At 54.0% G+C, this 17,054-nt stretch overlaps 3 protein-coding genes across 3 annotated transcripts; all 3 read left to right on the top strand.

The window, feature by feature from the left end:
* Positions 1-331: 331 nt before the first annotated feature.
* On the top strand, positions 332-2,474 carry LOC148051679 (fibrous sheath-interacting protein 2-like). The gene is made up of 5 exons (XM_087735468.1): positions 332-391; positions 779-904; positions 1,302-1,463; positions 1,870-1,959; positions 2,331-2,474. The coding sequence occupies exons 1-5, from the start codon at positions 332-334 to the stop codon at positions 2,472-2,474; spliced, it is 582 nt and encodes a 193-aa protein (XP_087591594.1).
* A 160-nt stretch (positions 2,475-2,634) lies between these two features.
* LOC148051680 (uncharacterized) lies at positions 2,635-5,654 on the top strand. Its single transcript, XM_087735469.1, is given in 4 exon segments — positions 2,635-2,672; positions 2,744-2,909; positions 4,357-4,714; positions 4,717-5,654. Coding segments are annotated over 4 exon segments (1,500 nt in total).
* A 3,444-nt stretch (positions 5,655-9,098) lies between these two features.
* LOC148051681 (fibrous sheath-interacting protein 2-like) lies at positions 9,099-10,804 on the top strand. The gene is made up of 4 exons (XM_087735470.1): positions 9,099-9,158; positions 9,546-9,671; positions 10,063-10,224; positions 10,631-10,804. The coding sequence occupies exons 1-4, from the start codon at positions 9,099-9,101 to the stop codon at positions 10,802-10,804; spliced, it is 522 nt and encodes a 173-aa protein (XP_087591596.1).
* Positions 10,805-17,054: the final 6,250 nt, after the last annotated feature.

Raw genomic sequence — 17,054 nt, forward strand, 5'->3', positions numbered from 1 at the left:
CCTTTTCCGGAGGCAGAAGCGGTTAGTAGTTTTGCTAATTGGCAAATTCCTGTTTGTGCAGGAGATGAAGAGCCGGGTGAGCGAGAGCGGGTGGCCCACGTGCGTGTCCCGAGGGGCCTGCAGGGTGGCCGGGCAGCAGCTGGGCGGCGGCCTAGCGAGGCGCTGATGCAACAATGCAGTGGCCCAGCAAGGTGATGATGATGCAAGAATGCGCGCTGGCTCTATATAGCCGCTCGCTGGGAGAGCGGCTGTGGTGGCCACAGCTGGGTGCCTCTGGAGCAAGAGGAGCCAGCGCAGGGTCGCAGCTCTCGGAGAGCTCTTGGAGGGAGCCATGGAGCAGCGTCTCACTGGTGTCATGGGAAACGTGGACGCAGTGCGGAAGAGGGGAGAGGTGAGGAACGGTCCGAAGGAGAGGGCTGATGCCGGGAGCGTGGGACAGGCAGGGCTGCTGTGGGGGCCTGGGGCGTGCGCGGGGAGCTGGGAGGGATGCAGAGGTGGCTGGGCTGGGGAGAGTTTGCAGGGCGTCCTGCCTCGCTGCCCAGCCTGGCTTGCGTCTAAGCAGGTGGGAGGGGTTGGTGCGAAAGGACGCGGCCGTGGGTTGAGGAAGGGATGGGAGCTGTGGGGCCGTGGTGGAGGAAGCAGAGAGCAGCCTTTGACTGGGCCGCTCTTGGCGCTCCGCTTGGTTGGAGTCTTCTGAGAGCCTTTCTAGCAAGTGCCGTGCAGGAGGCTTCTGGAGCTAGCGGCTGAGTGCCGACGAGTGTCTGCTCCCTCTTTGTAGCTCGGGAAGAGGAGACCGTCAGTGTCAGAAGGAGGGAGTGGGCTGCTGGACCTCCCGCTTGGTGTCAAGATCCCTGTGGTGCCTGGCTCCAAGCCTGTCTTCTGCAGGACAAAGCTGGGGGAAAAGGTAAAGGAAGTGGGAAGGGGTAGAAGAGCCAGCCCTCCTCCTTGTTTTTGGAGGGAGTAGAGGGGAGGTCGTGGCTGCCTGGCGCGGACCTGCGTTTTAAGGGCTGGGCTTGAACTTTTCAGTCTGAAGGTTCCTTTCAGGTCTGCAGTTCTTGCCGGTGGCCTCGGATGCCTACTGTGCTGGTGGGGTTTGTCTTCTCTCCCCGATCCCAGCCCCGCCCTGCCCAGCCCAGCCTGGTGCAGCCTAGCGCGGTCCAGCGTGGCCCGGCAGTCTGGCTGTGGGGTTCTGTGTGCCTTCAGAAGGCTGGAGAAGAGTGTTGGTCTTGCAAGTACCTTCCCCTTTTCACAAGCGCTGCTGTCTCCTGCCTCCTTCCTAGTCTGGGCAATGTCTCTTACAGCTTCAGCAGCCCTCTGGTTATTTCAATCTGGGAGATCCATGCTGCCGCCAGCTGAGCACGGAATACAACAGCCTGCATGACCCGCATCTGCGGGCCTACCACAATCGCAAGGCCAACCTGCGGAGGCTGAAGAGAGAGGGTTCCATCACCAGTGATGGCAAAGTAGGTTTGGAGGTGGGGCTGCTAAAAGCAGCGCTCATCAAGCGGGGTTCCCAGAGCGCTTGCTGCAGCCGGCTGTTGCTGGCAGAGGGCCCAGGGCTGTGGGGCTGGTTTCGCTGGGAGCAGAAGTGGCGGCAGCATCCCTCGGGCAAGTCCCAGTCCTGCTCTTCTCCGTCCGCCCCGCGCTGCCCGAGTGTTGAGGAGGCAGCCGGCGTGAGGCGTGGCGCTGGGGCGAGGAGCACCGCTGAGCCCTGGCGGCGGGGGGAGTCAGGGTCCCCGGCACCGAGGAAGGGAGGGGAGGGGAGGGTGTGGAGAGGAGCAGCTCCTGGGTTTGGGGTGTTTTGGGGAAGAGAGTCTACGTAGGTGGGTTGAGAGTTCTTGGGGGATATCTCCCCTCCTCTCTCCCTAGGTGGTTTGCACTCTGAAGGAGTTCAATGAGTACAGGCAGTACCTGACCACGCTGAAGCTGGAGGCAGAGAAAATGTTCGTGCGAGAGGAGGTAGGCAAAGCGGCGTGTTGGTGGACCCCTGTGAGCGGCACGGTGCCAAAGGCTGGGGCTTTTCTTGCGGCATCTGGCAAGTAAAGGGGAGGCGGTCAATGCAGAAGAGGCGAGGGCTGTGCGGCTGGGCCAGGCGCTGTGGCAGGGAAAGGAGTACCGGGCTGCGAGCTGGGGTGGCGCAGGGTGCCGGGGTGCGGATGGGCAGGAAAGTCACGTGGATGGCCGCGGAGTGCCGAGGGAAGCATCTCTCTTTGGCCCTCGTGGCGTGGCCGAAGCAGAGCGGTGTCCTGGGCCCGCGGGAGGCCTCAGCACGCAGGGGCGTGAGCGCTCGTCCAGGCAACAGCAAGCCACAGCCTGGTGTCACCTTTCAGAAAAAGCTTCGTCAAGAGCTGGCGCAATTAGAGGATGGCTGGGAAGTGCCGGGAGGGACTGATGTTGCTCGCCTGCGAGAGTGGCTGCTGCGGGAGCAAAGAAAGAGTTTGCCAGGTGGCGAGAGGCAGAGGAGGCAGAGGTAAGCAAAGGGCAAGCAAGGGTTGCTCTTGAAGGGGGCGCGTGGTCCCTGAGAGAAGTCCTGGAGCGTCCTGTTGCAGTAAACAACCAAAGCCCGGCGGTGGAAGGGGGCGTTGGCGGCTGCGAACACGTTGGCGCAGTCTGCGTTTGGAGCCTTGGAGCGGCATGTGGAAGCTGCTGCGGGGTCTAGTGGAGCAAAGCAAGCCGGAGCAGGCTGATGGGAGTGTCTGAGCGGAAAATGGCTCCTTCTCAGCTGCCTTCTTTCTCTTGACAGGCACCTGACTGGGCTCAAGAAGCGGATTGAAAGACTGGAGGCTCTTGAAAAAGAGCAACGCCTCCTCCGGCAGGTCGAGTGCCAGCAGCAGCAGCAGCAGCTGGGAGAGAGGAGACAGCCAGGCACCCGGAGCAGCTCTGAAAAGTCCGCTGTCAAAGGGAAGGCGGTGAGTAGGAGCCGGGTGGATGCAGGGGCCCGCCTCTGCTGTGCGGCAGCTCGCTGGTACCCGGGCCTCAGGAGAGGGTGCTGCCCCCGCCCCCCCTCAGGCGCTGGGGGCTTGCAAGCGGTGCCTGGTTGCTGAGGAGGTGGTGCCTGGCTGGTGTGCGCCGTGTCCGCGTTTGCGGGTGGCTGTCAGAGAGCAAGAAGCGGGCGCTTTCCTTCCTGTGTCCCTCGGACACGAGGCACTGTCCTTTTCTGCCTGTGCCTGGGCACTCTCAGTGGCCACTTCTGCACGCAGACTGGCAGATGAGCCAGTGTGAGGTGCACTCAATGGCCGCACGGTCCCTGGTGCTGGTTTTGCATCTGGTTGCAAAGCTCTGGTTTTCACCCAAGGACTTCTGCATGCAAAGTTGCAGCGTCGCTGAAGCTGACGGTGGCGGTGCTTGGGCTTTGGTGGGCTGGTTTTCTCTTCAAGGAGGTCTTGGATTAGCTTAGCGGAGAGCCTGCTGTTGCCCTGTTCTCCTTAGTGGGGGCCCCGCTAAACGTTGCTCAGGTCCATCCCCTGCGACAGCGTGTCGGGAAGCGTTTCCCAGTGGTGTGGGGTGGTATGTACGCCAGGGTGAAGGGTTAAGCTCCTTGTGCCGTGGCAGCCAGGCTGTCAAGCTGCAAAAGAGCAAATGACGGGAGAGGACAATTTGAGGCCGCTGCCTGGCTCTGTTCTTGCCTCGCGCCTTCTTGCCCACTTTGCCCGAGGCTGGCAGCCCACGGTGCACTTTCAGAGTGCCTCCTGTCCCAAGGCTGTTTCCTTGGGCTGGCAGCCAAGAGCCAGGCGCCACAAGAAAAAGGATCGTTTCCTTTTCTGCTCGGAAAAGAAGCGTTCTTGGCGTTTGGCCTCGCAAAGGGGCAAAGGGGCCACCCTCGTGCAGGGCAGCAGTTTCCCCGGAGTGCCTGGGACCCGTGGCAGAAGAGCCTGGAGCCAAGAGCCTGGTGCAGTACCTTCCACGGCTTTGCCTCCGCTCTTCAACTGTGCGCAGCGTCTCCCGCGGCTGGAGCCAAGGAGCGCGTTGGAAGTAGCGGCCCGTGCGGGGGCCTGCTGTGCCCTGGGGCCTGTCCTCTGGCCACGATCAGCGGTAGCCAGGCAGGCAGTAGCTTGCAGTTCAGGGCCCACGGCAGCTGGTTGACCGTGCCGAGGTGCGGGCGGAAGGGGCTAGAGCACCCTTTGCTCTAAGGAAAATGTCACGTGCTTGATTCGGAGAAGTGCCCCCAGCACTTGGCTCCTGGCCGCGGGAGAGCCGCAAGCTGCGTGGGCCAGGTGGCCTAGAGAGAAGGCCTAGAGAGAAGTGTTTCAAGCTTGAGTGCTAGGGACTCGTCTGGGCAGGCGTCTTGTGAGGAGGAAGAGGAAAGCAAAGGGAGGTGAAGGACCACGTTGACTCATCAAGTGCTCCTCATTGTAGTGTCCGAAGCGTGCCGGAGAAGAAGCGCCTAAGAGCATAGAGGCTGCGCTGCTGCGGGCTGCGCTGGCAGAAGACCAGGAGCTTCAAGAGGTGGCTGAGAGCATGGTCGAGGAAGTGCTGGAGCGGGTGAAGGCGCTGGCTCAGTGCGTCCACGTCTTGAGGAGGGCTCCCCGTGAGGTCAGCGGAAGGTTGTTTGGCAGTGCCAGAGAGGCAGAGCCTTTGGACGCTTGTCCCGCGGATGGCCGGGAGAAAATGAGACTGGTGGCTGGAGAGATTGTGGCGACCGTGCTGGAGAGGTTTGGGGAGCTTTTGGCATCCTGGAGGTGTGCTGCAGCTGAGGCAGGGCCGTCAGCCAGGCGGGGGAGGCGGAAGTAGCAGCTTCCCAGAGAGCATCTTGGCGGTCTTGTCTTGAGCAAAGGACCAAAGAGGCCATTGCAAGTGTTAGGTCCACCTTGTCATCGTTTGTAGCTTCTCAGTTTGAAGAGGACTTTTGCTGTCAGTTTTCTGAGATCCTGAAGCTTCAGGGCGTGAGAGAAGGACAAGGATCACGCAGAGGCTGGGAAGAGCAGCTGCCAGAAGCAAGCAAGAGAGCAAAGTTGCCCGTGTTGCAACCGCTGCAAAACGCTGCTGCTGTCTCCCGAGTGAGTCGTGAGCTTGCCGAGGAGAGCATCCAAAAGGCCATCTGCAGAGTTCAGCAGCTGGATGCGGAATTGATGGGCTATGCCCGAAGCGTTGTCCTTGAAGTTGTGGCAACCGTGAGGAAGAAGTTAGAGGCAGAAAGGAAGGGCAAGGAAAACTCAGCGACGCTTCCAGCAAGGAAGGTCTTGCCACCTCTCCGGCTGCCTGCAACAGTCAGGCCTTCAGAGGCAGCAGGAGAATTGAAAGAGGAGAGCTCAGATACTCTCCTCCCACCTGTCCTGCGAGGCCCTGAGCGAGATGCTCGCCGGGCACCGGAAGACCTGCCGAAGTCCGGGGATGACACCTGCGGAGCCCCAGCAAGGTCTTCAGTGCCCGCGTGTGAAAGTCTGCGTATCCTGAGGCCGGGGAGCACGGCAGGCAGCCTCCCCTGCACGGGCCCGCAGGTTCCGAGGCAGCCCGTGCCTCCAGCGGGTCCAAAGCCCCCTAGGCAGGCAGGAGCATGGCGCAGACCGGTGCGTTTAAAGCTGCTCCTGGAGGAGCCCGTGCAGCCCGAGTCGTTCAAGAGGGCGGTAGCTGGGAGCCTTGTGGAGGGTGTCCTGAGGAGGCGTGCGGCTCCAGGGCCAGAGAGCGCGCGGGCAGCTCCCCCAGGCAGAGAATAAAGAGTTTTCTCCCAGGGGCTTGCTTGTGCCTGTCTTTATTCATGCCAGGCCATAGTGTGCCTGGGCGTTTTTGTGAAGATACCAATCCTCTTTCCTTCCAAATTGCACTGTGGGCATGTATTACTGCAAGAGCATATTTTGACTCAGCCTAGCTACTAGCCCGCTTGCCTTTGGATAATTCCAGGGCTTGAGTTCAGGCAATGAATTCAGCCTTCTGAGCAGCTGTAGTCACTGGCAGTGGTTTGCTTCTGTTTCTTCTGCTAAGGTAACAAGAGCATCCCCAGCCTTCCGTTCCCCCGTCACAACCAAGCTGCTTCCATCAGTGAAGGGCTCCCAGTCAGCATTCTGTAAAGGAGTATCCTTCAAGTCTGAACGCCTAGAGTACACCTGTTCTCGGGGATAACCAACGATGCGCTTTCTGTGCCAGCACGGCTGCAAGAGCGTGTGGCACAGAAACAGTTGTTTTCTGTCCCCAGGTCAATTCTCGTGCCTCTTGTATTAGCAAGACAGCAGGTGCCACCGCTCTCGGGCATCCTGGCCGTGCAGAGCTTACTTTACAGCACTCCTAAGAGCGACTTTTAGTTCGTCAAATCCTTGCCGGCATTCTGGAGTCCGGTCCAGTCGCTCTCCTGGTCCCTTAACAGCTTCCTACAAAGGTTTAGCCATGAATACGCCATGCAGCCATTCCTAGAAATGCGCTGAGTTCTCTTTTTGGATGGGGGTGGGGTGGTGGTGTGCGATTTGGCAGATGGCCTTTTTTCTCTCAGCTCCCAGTTTCCTTTCTCCTTGGGATATTTCAAATGCAGGCTAAATTGCATGTTTCTGCATAAGCCGTGCTTTCTTTCGTGACACTCTGTAGCCTGCCAACCCCAGCGAGTTCAATAGATTAATTCAATAAATGAATCACCCGCCTCTTTACATTCTTGAGCCGTGTCTGCCCCCAACAAGATATCAGCTACATGTTGTACGAAGGCAGTGGTAGGCTTCTTAGCTTGCCATTGCTCTAGTTCTTTTGCCAAGCCATTACCAAAGGTGGTAGGACTATTCTTGAATCCCTGAGGAAGCCCTGTCCAGCAGAACTGCATTTTGCGTCCCATTGCAGGGCTCTCCCCTTCAAAATCAAACAGCTTCTGACTTTGTTCACCCAATGGAATACAAAAGAAAGCCTCTTTTCAGTCCAAGACTGCAAAATAAACATTTGAATCAACTAGGGTTGTCAGCAGAGCGTAAGGATTAGGCACCACCGGGGCTACCTCAGTCACTATTTGATGACTAGCTCTTAGTTCCTGTACTAACCGACATTCCCAGGAGCGTGGCTTTTTATCAGGCCAAATCGGGGTGTTATATTCAGACCGACACTCTGGCAACCGTCCGTATTTTAGAAACTTATTCATTATAGGCTCCAGTCCAGCCCGAGCTTCCCATTTCATGGCCTATTGTTTTCGTCTTAGCAGCTTCGCTCCCGGTTTCACTTCCACTTTTAGCGGTTCTGCCGCTTTGGCGCTTCCAGGTTTTTCGGTTGCCCATTCAAAGGGAACCGCTGCATTCATGATTTCAGAGGGGGCTTCAGCTGGTTCTTGCTTATTTTCAGCATTCTTTGTTTCGGACAATTCCGGTAACATGTACACTTGTGCCTGCCAGGCATTATTTTGCGGCATGTGTACTCCAACTTTATTCTGAGCGCGAGTTACCTGTGCTCCCGATTTCTTTACTGAAGCCCTTCCCCTCAGAGGTAGGGGACATTCTGGCATAGAAAGAAATTCGTGTGCAAGTGCTTTGTTTCCAATTTCCCCCTTAGTCGGTTGAAAGAAAGGCCTAGTCCCTCGTTTTCCCCTGGCACCGATTCCTGACATAGCGAATTGACTCACAGGTCCTCTGCGACTGTTGAAGACCGAATATGTTGCTCCTGTGTCATCTAGAAATGTAAGTGTCTCATTCCCCAGCTTAACTGAAAGCAGGGGATCAGCTGGGGAGACCTTTGTGTTTTGCCCCGGTGCCCTTCCTTCATCGTCCGAATCCTCTGACGCCATAAGGTGGGCATGTCTTACCCGATCTTGCTCCTCTAGCCCCTTTAGGTTCGGGCATTCATTTTTCCAGTCTCCCTCCTGTTTACAGGCCGCACATTGCTTTGGCCCCACCAGGGTTCGGTTTTGTGAACCTCTTCCCGGCGTCATTCTGCCTCGACCCCCTCTTCCTCCACTTCCACCCCTACCTTTCCTTCTACTATTCTGGCCGTTTCTTGCTGCTGCCAGCAAAGATGCTTGCAACTTCCTTCTATTCTCTGTTGCTCTTTCCTTTCTCTCTCATCCCAGTTAGCGACATAGCCCTGTCCCCATCGACTTTCTGTAACCTTCTCCTTCTCTCCTGCGCCTACTGCCCAAGAAAGACCGTGTTGAACATCCTCCCCCCATTTGCTTCATCATCCGCATTCCAATCCATCCGTTTTCTAGCAGTTTCACACAGCCTCTCCTAGAAAGTAGAGGGGTCCTCATTTTCACTCTGTACCCCCGATAGAACTTGGCAAGATTTGTAGATCTAGGTACCCCCTGCTTTACCCCACACAAAAGGAACTGCTGATACTGTTTAATCATCAGTCACCCTGCTCCCGTCTTTGGATTCCAGGCAGGTTCTTGTGCAGGCAGAAGACGCTCCGGACCATCCCTGGTGTTTAACCTCATGCTGTCCTCCGGAGCTTTGCCTAACACCATTCCCTTCTCCTCGGGGAGAAGTAAAGTATTAAGCAACACCTGCATAGCTTTCCAATCCGCGTTATGATTTTCAGCTGTTGCCTGGAAAGGCTTGGATCGCATCAGAAGTCTCATTCCCTATTTGTTCACTAAGTGCCAAAATATTGGCTGTTGCTTTTGCAAGTTCACTAACTGCTAACCAAGGAAGAAAGCACCTGGTAAAGGAATGGAAGCCAGCTGGCCGATGAATGAACGGATTGTGGCTTCTTCGATGCCTGTTCCTAGGTGTTCCTATCCGTAGCCCTGCGTTCATTTCATTCACTCTGGTAATGTTAGGGAGAAGCGCACCTAGGGTACAAGTCCCAGAGCAGCTGGGCAGCCCGACTTTCCGTGCCTTGTTTGCACATAGCCAAATTTCCACCAATTCCTTTTCCGGAGGCAGAAGCGGTTAGTAGTTTTGCTAATTGGCAAATTCCTGTTTGTGCAGGAGATGAAGAGCCGGGTGAGCGAGAGCGGGTGGCCCACGTGCGTGTCCCGAGGGGCCTGCAGGGTGGCCGGGCAGCAGCTGGGCGGCGGCCTAGCGAGGCGCTGATGCAACAATGCAGTGGCCCAGCAAGGTGATGATGATGCAAGAATGCGCGCTGGCTCTATATAGCCGCTCGCTGGGAGAGCAGCTGTGGTGGCCACAGCTGGGTGCCTCTGGAGCAAGAGGAGCCAGCGCAGGGTCGCAGCTCTCGGAGAGCTCTTGGAGGGAGCCATGGAGCAGCGTCTCACTGGTGTCATGGGAAACGTGGACGCAGTGCGGAAGAGGGGAGAGGTGAGGAACGGTCCGAAGGAGAGGGCTGATGCCGGGAGCGTGGGACAGGCAGGGCTGCTGTGGGGGCCTGGGGCGTGCGCGGGGAGCTGGGAGGGATGCAGAGGTGGCTGGGCTGGGGAGAGTTTGCAGGGCGTCCTGCCTCGCTGCCCAGCCTGGCTTGCGTCTAAGCAGGTGGGAGGGGTTGGTGCGAAAGGACGCGGCCGTGGGTTGAGGAAGGGATGGGAGCTGTGGGGCCGTGGTGGAGGAAGCAGAGAGCAGCCTTTGACTGGGCCGCTCTTGGCGCTCCGCTTGGTTGGAGTCTTCCGAGAGCCTTTCTAGCAAGTGCCGTGCAGGAGGCTTCTGGAGCTAGCGGCTGAGTGCCGACGAGTGTCTGCTCCCTCTTTGTAGCTCGGGAAGAGGAGACCGTCAGTGTCAGAAGGAGGGAGTGGGCTGCTGGACCTCCCGCTTGGTGTCAAGATCCCTGTGGTGCCTGGCTCCAAGCCTGTCTTCTGCAGGACAAAGCTGGGGGAAAAGGTAAAGGAAGTGGGAAGGGGTAGAAGAGCCAGCCCTCCTCCTTGTTTTTGGAGGGAGTAGAGGGGAGGTCGTGGCTGCCTGGCGCGGACCTGCGTTTTAAGGGCTGGGCTTGAACTTTTCAGTCGAAGGTTCCTTTCAGGTCTGCAGTTCTTGCCGGTGGCCTCGGATGCCTACTGTGCTGGTGGGGTTTGTCTTCTCTCCCCGATCCCAGCCCCGCCCAGCCCAGCCTGGTGCAGCCTAGCGCGGTCCAGCGTGGCCCGGCAGTCTGGCTGTGGGGTTCTGTGTGCCTTCAGAAGGCTGGAGAAGAGTGTTGGTCTTGCAAGTACCTTCCCCTTTTCACAAGCGCTGCTGTCTCCTGCCTCCTTCCTAGTCTGGGCAATGTCTCTTACAGCTTCAGCAGCCCTCTGGTTATTTCAATCTGGGAGATCCATGCTGCCGCCAGCTGAGCACAGAATACAACAGCCTGCATGACCCGCATCTGCGGGCCTACCACAATCGCAAGGCCAACCTGCGGAGGCTGAAGAGAGAGGGTTCCATCACCAGTGATGGCAAAGTAGGTTTGGAGGTGGGGCTGCTAAAACCAGCGCTCATCAAGCGGGGTTCCCAGAGCGCTTGCTGCAGCCGGCTGTTGCTGGCAGAGGGCCCAGGGCTGTGGGGCTGGTTTCGCTGGGAGCAGAAGTGGCGGCAGCATCCCTCGGGCAAGTCCCAGTCCTGCTCTTCTCCGTCCGCCCCGCGCTGCCCGAGTGTTGAGGAGGCAGCCGGCGTGAGGCGTGGCGCTGGGGCGAGGAGCACCGCTGAGCCCTGGCGGCGGGGGGAGTCAGGGTCCCCGGCACCGAGGAAGGGAGCCAGGGGGAGGGTGTGGAGAGGAGCAGCTCCTGGGTTTGGGGTGTTTTGGGGAAGAGAGTCTACGTAGGTGGGTTGAGAGTTCTTGGGGGATATCTCCCCTCCTCTCTCCCTAGGTGGTTTGCACTCTGAAGGAGTTCAATGAGTACAGGCAGTACCTGACCACGCTGAAGCTGGAGGCAGAGAAAATGTTCGTGCGAGAGGAGGTAGGCAAAGCGGCGTGTTGGTGGACCCCTGTGAGCGGCACGGTGCCAAAGGCTGGGGCTTTTCTTGCGGCATCTGGCAAGTAAAGGGGAGGCGGTCAATGCAGAAGAGGCGAGGGCTGTGCGGCTGGGCCTGGTGCTGTGGCAGGGAAAGGACTGCTGCTGCCTGCTGCTCATGCACCATGGAGATGGCCTCTCGTGCCCTGCAGCTGGGGGGAGGAAGGCTTTTTTTGCCCTACTCTGGGCTCGCCATTGTCCCCGGGGTTTTTTTTCCTTCCTCTGCAGCACTGAGCACGGCCCCTTGCCAGGGCTCCTTTGGGCCATTTTGGCTAGGTGCCTGCTGCTCCTGCTCCACGAAGGTGGCCCTTGTGCCCCGCATGCGGGGGGAGGACGCTTTCCAGACTCGCAGGGCGGACGCCCAGGGTGGCCCCCGGGGGGTTGCTGCTTCTCCTCTCTAACAGCATTGAGCGCAGCCCCTTGTCAGGACTCCTCTGGGCCCTTTGGGCTCAGTTCTTGCCTGCTGCTCTTGCACCTGCGAAGCGCCATTCGTGCCCTGGTGCTCCCTGGCTCTTTTGCCCATTGCAAGTTTGGAGCAGGAGCGAGCTCTGCTCTTGCCTTGGCTCCATTTCCCGAGATGTTCTTGCTTGTGCAAAACAGCCTGGGCTCCAGGCTTGCTGCCCCCTCCGCAGCTGCCGCTTTTCATCTCTCCCTGCATGCGATCCAAGCGCAGGGCAGGCAGGAGAGCGCTTTTCCTGCCTCCCTGGCCAAGAAGCACAGCGGAGCAAGCTTTGGAAGGCAAAAGGTGTGCTTGTCATCGACCCGTGTCCTACTTGTGAAAATACCCCAGGGCACCACACCCCTCTTCTTCTTCTACCTTTCTGTGTGGTCAGGACCCATCCTCCTTCTTCAAGTTCTTCTGCACTGTTGAGAAACGAGGGACTGCTTGGCCCGTATTACTGCTGCTCCTTTCTGCGGCTTTCCTTTGCCACACTGCAAGGGATGATTTTTCCAACTAAACTGAAGAACACATCAGCCTGCTCCTGGCTACACAGGCGCATTGTGTTAATGCTTGTGAACATCGGCTCTGAAAGAGATTCAGCAAAATAGCCTCAGATAAAATCAGGTAAAATGAAGTAATAGGAAAAGAAAACAACAAAATAAAATAAAAACGCATAAGGCAAGGTAAAGTAAAGTAAGATTAACCAACATAAAATAAAACAATAAAAATTAAACCCAAAGAAAATTTAATAAAATCAAATACAATAACATCACATGAAAGAAACTAAACTAAAATAACATAAACCAACATAAGAAGACAGAAAATAAAATAAAGTAAAATCAAGTAAGCTAAAATAAAATCCTGTGTCTACTTGTATCCCTTTTGATTTGTGTCCTCGTAAGTGTTTCTGGAGCTGTAAACCCCCTGGCATTTCAGGCAAAGAGTGGTCTCCTTGCTATGCGCCTCATCGTGAGTGCAGGGAAGAGAAGAGAAGAGAAGAGAAGAGAAGAGAAGAGAAGAGAAGAGAAGAGAAGAGAAGAGAAGAGAAGAGAAGAGAAGAGAAGAGAAGAGAAGAGAAGAGACGAGACGAGACGAGACGAGACGAGACGAGACGAGACGAGACGAGACGAGAAGAGAAGAGAAGAGAAGAGAAGAGAAGAGAAGAGAAGAGAAGAGAAGAGAAGAGAAGAGGCCATCCTGCACGTGCTCTACGGCTCTGCACAGTTCACGCAGAGGGAACCCAAAGCCTTGCTTTCACCTCTGGCATCCCCACAACCAAATGAATGGCTATGGTACAAAGAGCCTTCACGACGCAGTCTGAATGTCCAGCTGTATTTAGCGGGACGCCCAGCAGCTGTGCCCGGTGCATGGCCAGCAAGGGCAGGGACAGCCCCCTGAGCCTCCTGGGCCCAGGGACCTTCCTCGGGGCCAGCAGCCCTGAAAGGGTTAAAGCCAAGGTAGACAAAGCTACTGCATGAAAATGCTTCCTGAAAGAATGAAAGCCCAGGGGCAAGGAAGATATTTTACATATCTTAATCACTTAACTAAACAAAAGAAAGGCCTATGTGATTTAGAGTGTAGTTAGAATGGTTGTAAGATAAGGGGGCTCCGGGATAATCCCATCTCAGACAACTGGGCCTTGGGAGAAGAAATGCATGGAAGATAGGAAGTCACAAAAGAATTACAACAGCCTTGAAGGACACCGTTTAGGTGATCCTAGGACTGAGTTTGCAGAGAAGCAAGGGTCGGTCAGCGAACACAGTGACGAAGACTACGAGCCTTCATCTGAAGACTCCCAAAGAGCACTTGAAGACCACCACGGGAGACGACTGTGCATGCAGATCGGACATTTGCATATGTTAATGAGTTCCAGGAATTCTCATATTTATGTAAATGATTCCTTGCAATTTCTGTGAATATGTAGGACTTTATAGTATATAATCTCTGAAAGTCTACCAAATCGTTGGAGCGCTTATGGTGGAGAATCCCCAGTGCTGCCCAGCGCTGCAATAAAGAATGCCTGCTTAATAGTGACTTCATTGCTATTGAGTTTCATTTCAGGGACTCTCTGAATACTCGGTTTCTCCCTTGGGGAGATTCAGACTGTGAGGAGAAGCACCCGTGAATGTTTGTATCAGTTTTGGCGACCCAGGTGGGACCCTCTCTGTTTGGCTGCAGGACCCGTTGAGAACGGGATTCCCTAGGGTACCCCCGGAAACTTTCCGGAGGGACTCCTTCTCTGAATCGGATCACTGCGGGAGCAGATAAGGACCATCTTCAGAAAAAGGTATTCTTTCTTAAATTTGGTTTGGGACTAGGCATTTGTTGGAAACCCCTGTAAGCCGTGAGTGGTTCACACTTGGTGGAGTATACCGGGCTGCTAGCGCCTTAAAGGTATACGCTTGGGAGCACTTCGGTGCTCATTTGGAACTCTTGCATTTGGATACATTGGATCTTGGCTTTGGAACTCGGTTATTTGGTTTTGGGATTGTGTTTGGCATGTTATAAGGACAAGTAGTTGCTCTGTGTTTGCTTTTAGGATTTTTGTTCATTGTATTGGTATGTGAGCGTTTTTGTTGTCAAAAGTGTCTATACCGTCCTGTGCGTGCGTGAATGAGACGTACTCTTAGTACAAAGTGAGCGCGGAGTCCTGATCCGTGGTTTCGTTGTCCCGTGAGGGAAACGGCCGGAGATGGACGAAGCGAAAGAAAAAGATTGTATGGATGTAAAACAGTAATTCTGTAACCCTCGAAGTGGTAAAGTGTGGACGGTGGAACTAACTGTTAAAATACTGCGGGAATACAGGAGAGAACTGGGACCAATAAAATGGGAGGGTCACAACAAAGTAAAGAGATACCAAAGAAATCTCTGTTAGGTTGCATTTTATATCACTGGAAGGGCAGAGGGGGTCCTCCTGCAGGAAATGTGAATAAGAAAACTCTAATTAAGTATTGTAATCAGTGATGGCCATTGTATAAATTAGATGATGAAGAAAAGTGGCCTTTGAATGGGACTCTGAAGTCTAATGCCTTGCTGCAACTCCTCTGTTATTTTTAAGGAGGGAGGGAAAATGGGACGAAGCTCTGTATGTGGATACGTTTTCACCCTTCGAAATCACCCCGAGTGGCAGAAAGATTGTGGTTTTAATTTTGCTCCCCAAGATCCCATGGTGTTGGCTTTGGAAAAGGAAAATCAGAAAGAGTTCGGGAAGTTGAAGCGATGTTGTTCAGCATGTAGTATTGGACAGAGGTGTTGGAAGGTGAAAGAGAAACCCAGAAAGGCGGAAGAAAAGTGCCTTTCCGGATGGATGATGTGGATAAGTGGAAGGATGCAGTGAAGAGGTACAGGGAGGACCCAAGTGGGGCTGCGAAAAGGTTTCAGTGGATTACTAAGAACTTGGACCCGGATTGGAAAGATGTGGATCTTATGCTAGATGCTAGGACTGAACCTGAGAAGCAGCTTGTATTAAAGGCAGCCCGAGCTCCTGTAGAAACACAGACTGAGGGACGAGTTTTACAGGGCACAGCTGAAGATCATGCGCCCTCCAGGGACCCAGGTTGGGACCCTAATGATCCAGCTCCGTACTGTTTGATTGCAACGATACTGAACCTGGATCAAATTTGGAATAGAACATGCGATCCCAAAGGCAGGTAACTGGTCGGCTCTGTATGCTGTCAAGCAGGGGCAGACTGAAACGCCCACGGAGCTTTTAGATCGCTTATGGGCTGCTGTGAGAAGATTTACTACTAGTCAGAAGCTGCCACACAGCAGCTGGTATCTCTGTTTCTGGGACAATCCACTAATGGTATCAGAAAGAAACTTCAGAAACGTAGGGAACCAGACATAAGGAATTCAGAAAAGTTGCTGGAGGAAGCGTGGAGAGTATATCGGAATGGGGAGGGGAGGACAGAAGGAAAGTGGGAAAGGAGATAGTGGCTCCGTTAGCCACATTCTCTGTATTGAATCAAACCTTGTTACCTCTAAGTACACAAAATGTTCATGTTGTGGGAGCAACTGGGCAGGTTGAAAAGGTTTTTTTCTTGAGACCATTAAAATTTAGAATTGGGAAGAGTGTGGGGATTCACAAATTTCTCCACCTGCCTGAGGCTCCTAGACCATTGCTGGGGAGAGACCTATTAGAACAACTAAATGCCGAAATAAAATTTAGAAACGGGGAAACTGAATTTAAAATACCAGATGAAAATCAGACTGAAATTTTAAGTTTGGTTCTTACTGACCCCAAATTAAAGAAGAAGAAATTACACAAGAAATAAAAGACCAGGTATACCCAGGAGCGTGGGCCTCAGGAATGCCTGGAAAGGCTAAAAATGCTGAATTGGTTGTTGTTAAACTCAAAGGAGGGGCACGACCTGTTAAGATAAAGCAATACCCCTTGAAATTGGAAGATAGGCGAGGGGTACAAAGTATTATAGAAGAGTTTATAAAATTTGGACTATTAACTGAATGCTCTTCAGAATATAACACTCCCATGCTGCCTGTCAAAAAGCCTGACGGCAAAACTTATCCATTGGGGCAAGATTTGCGGGCAATAAATCAAATAGGTGAAGATTTGTATCCAGTAGTGGCAAACCCCTGTACTCTCAGTGGTTTACTGTATTAGATTTAAAGGATGCATTCTTTTGCCTTACCTTGGCTCCAGAAAGCTGCAATTTATTTGCCTTTGAATGGGAAAACCCTGATACAGGACGAAAAACCCAACTGACCTGGACAGTGTTACCCCAAGGATTTAAAAACAGCCCTACCATTTTTGGAAATCAATTAGCTAAGGAATTAGAGACCTGGGAGAGGCCCCCAGGAAACGGGATTCTTTTGCCGTATGTGGATGATACATTAATAGGCACAGAAAAGGATGAAGAGTGTAAGGAATGGACTGTGAGCTTGTTGAACTTTCTGGGATTAAGCGGTTATCGAGTCTCATTACAGAAAGCCCAAATCTTGAAGAAGGAAGTGATATACCTGGGATTCGTGATTTCTAAGGGACAAAGACAGCTCGGGAATGACCGAAAGGAAGCTATCTGCAGAACTCCAGAACCCAACACGGTAAAAGAGCTTCGAACCCTTTTGGGAATGACAGGTTGGTGCCGGTTATGGATCTCTAATTATGGACTTTTGGTTAAACCTCTGTATGAACTGTTGAAAATAGCCAGACACAATTACTGTGGACTGATGAAGCTGAGAGGGCATTCAAGGAACTGAAATTGGAGGTAATGAAAGCTCCAGCTTTGGGCCTACCAGATGGAACGAAACCTCTCTGGCTGTTCTCGTATGAAAGGCAAGGAGTGGCTCTGGGAATTCTGGCCCAGAAGCTGGGTCCTTATAAATGAGCTGTAGCGTACTTCTCTAAACAATTGGATGAAGTAAGCAAAGGATGGCCGGGATGCCTTTGGGCAGTGGCCGCCGTTGTTTTGATTGTCCAAGAAGCTCAAAAATTTCCTTTGGGACAAAAGATGATTGTGCACACTTCCCACACTGTAACCTCCGTTTTAGAACAAAAAGGGGGACCCTGGCTTTCACTATCAAGATTCTTGACATATCAAGCAGTTTGGATGGAACAGGATGATATGGAAATCGTTACATCTACAATTATCAACCCTGCTTCCATTTTAAGTGATAAACAGGAAATGGAGACCGTCGTGCATGATTGTATAGAAACTATAGAAACCGTATATGCAAGCAGAGCAGACCTGAAGGAGGAGCCACTGGAGGAAGCCGACCGAACGGGGTATACTGATGGGAGCAGTTTCGTAAAGAACGGAGTTCGAATGGCAGGATGTGCTGGAACCACCACAGAGCGACTGGTGGAAGCGAAGTCACTCC

This window comes from Nipponia nippon, unplaced genomic scaffold, assembly GCF_047370975.1.
Source record: "Nipponia nippon isolate SJK-2023a ecotype South Korea unplaced genomic scaffold, ASM4737097v1 scaffold_58, whole genome shotgun sequence".
NCBI lineage: Eukaryota > Metazoa > Chordata > Aves > Pelecaniformes > Threskiornithidae > Nipponia > Nipponia nippon.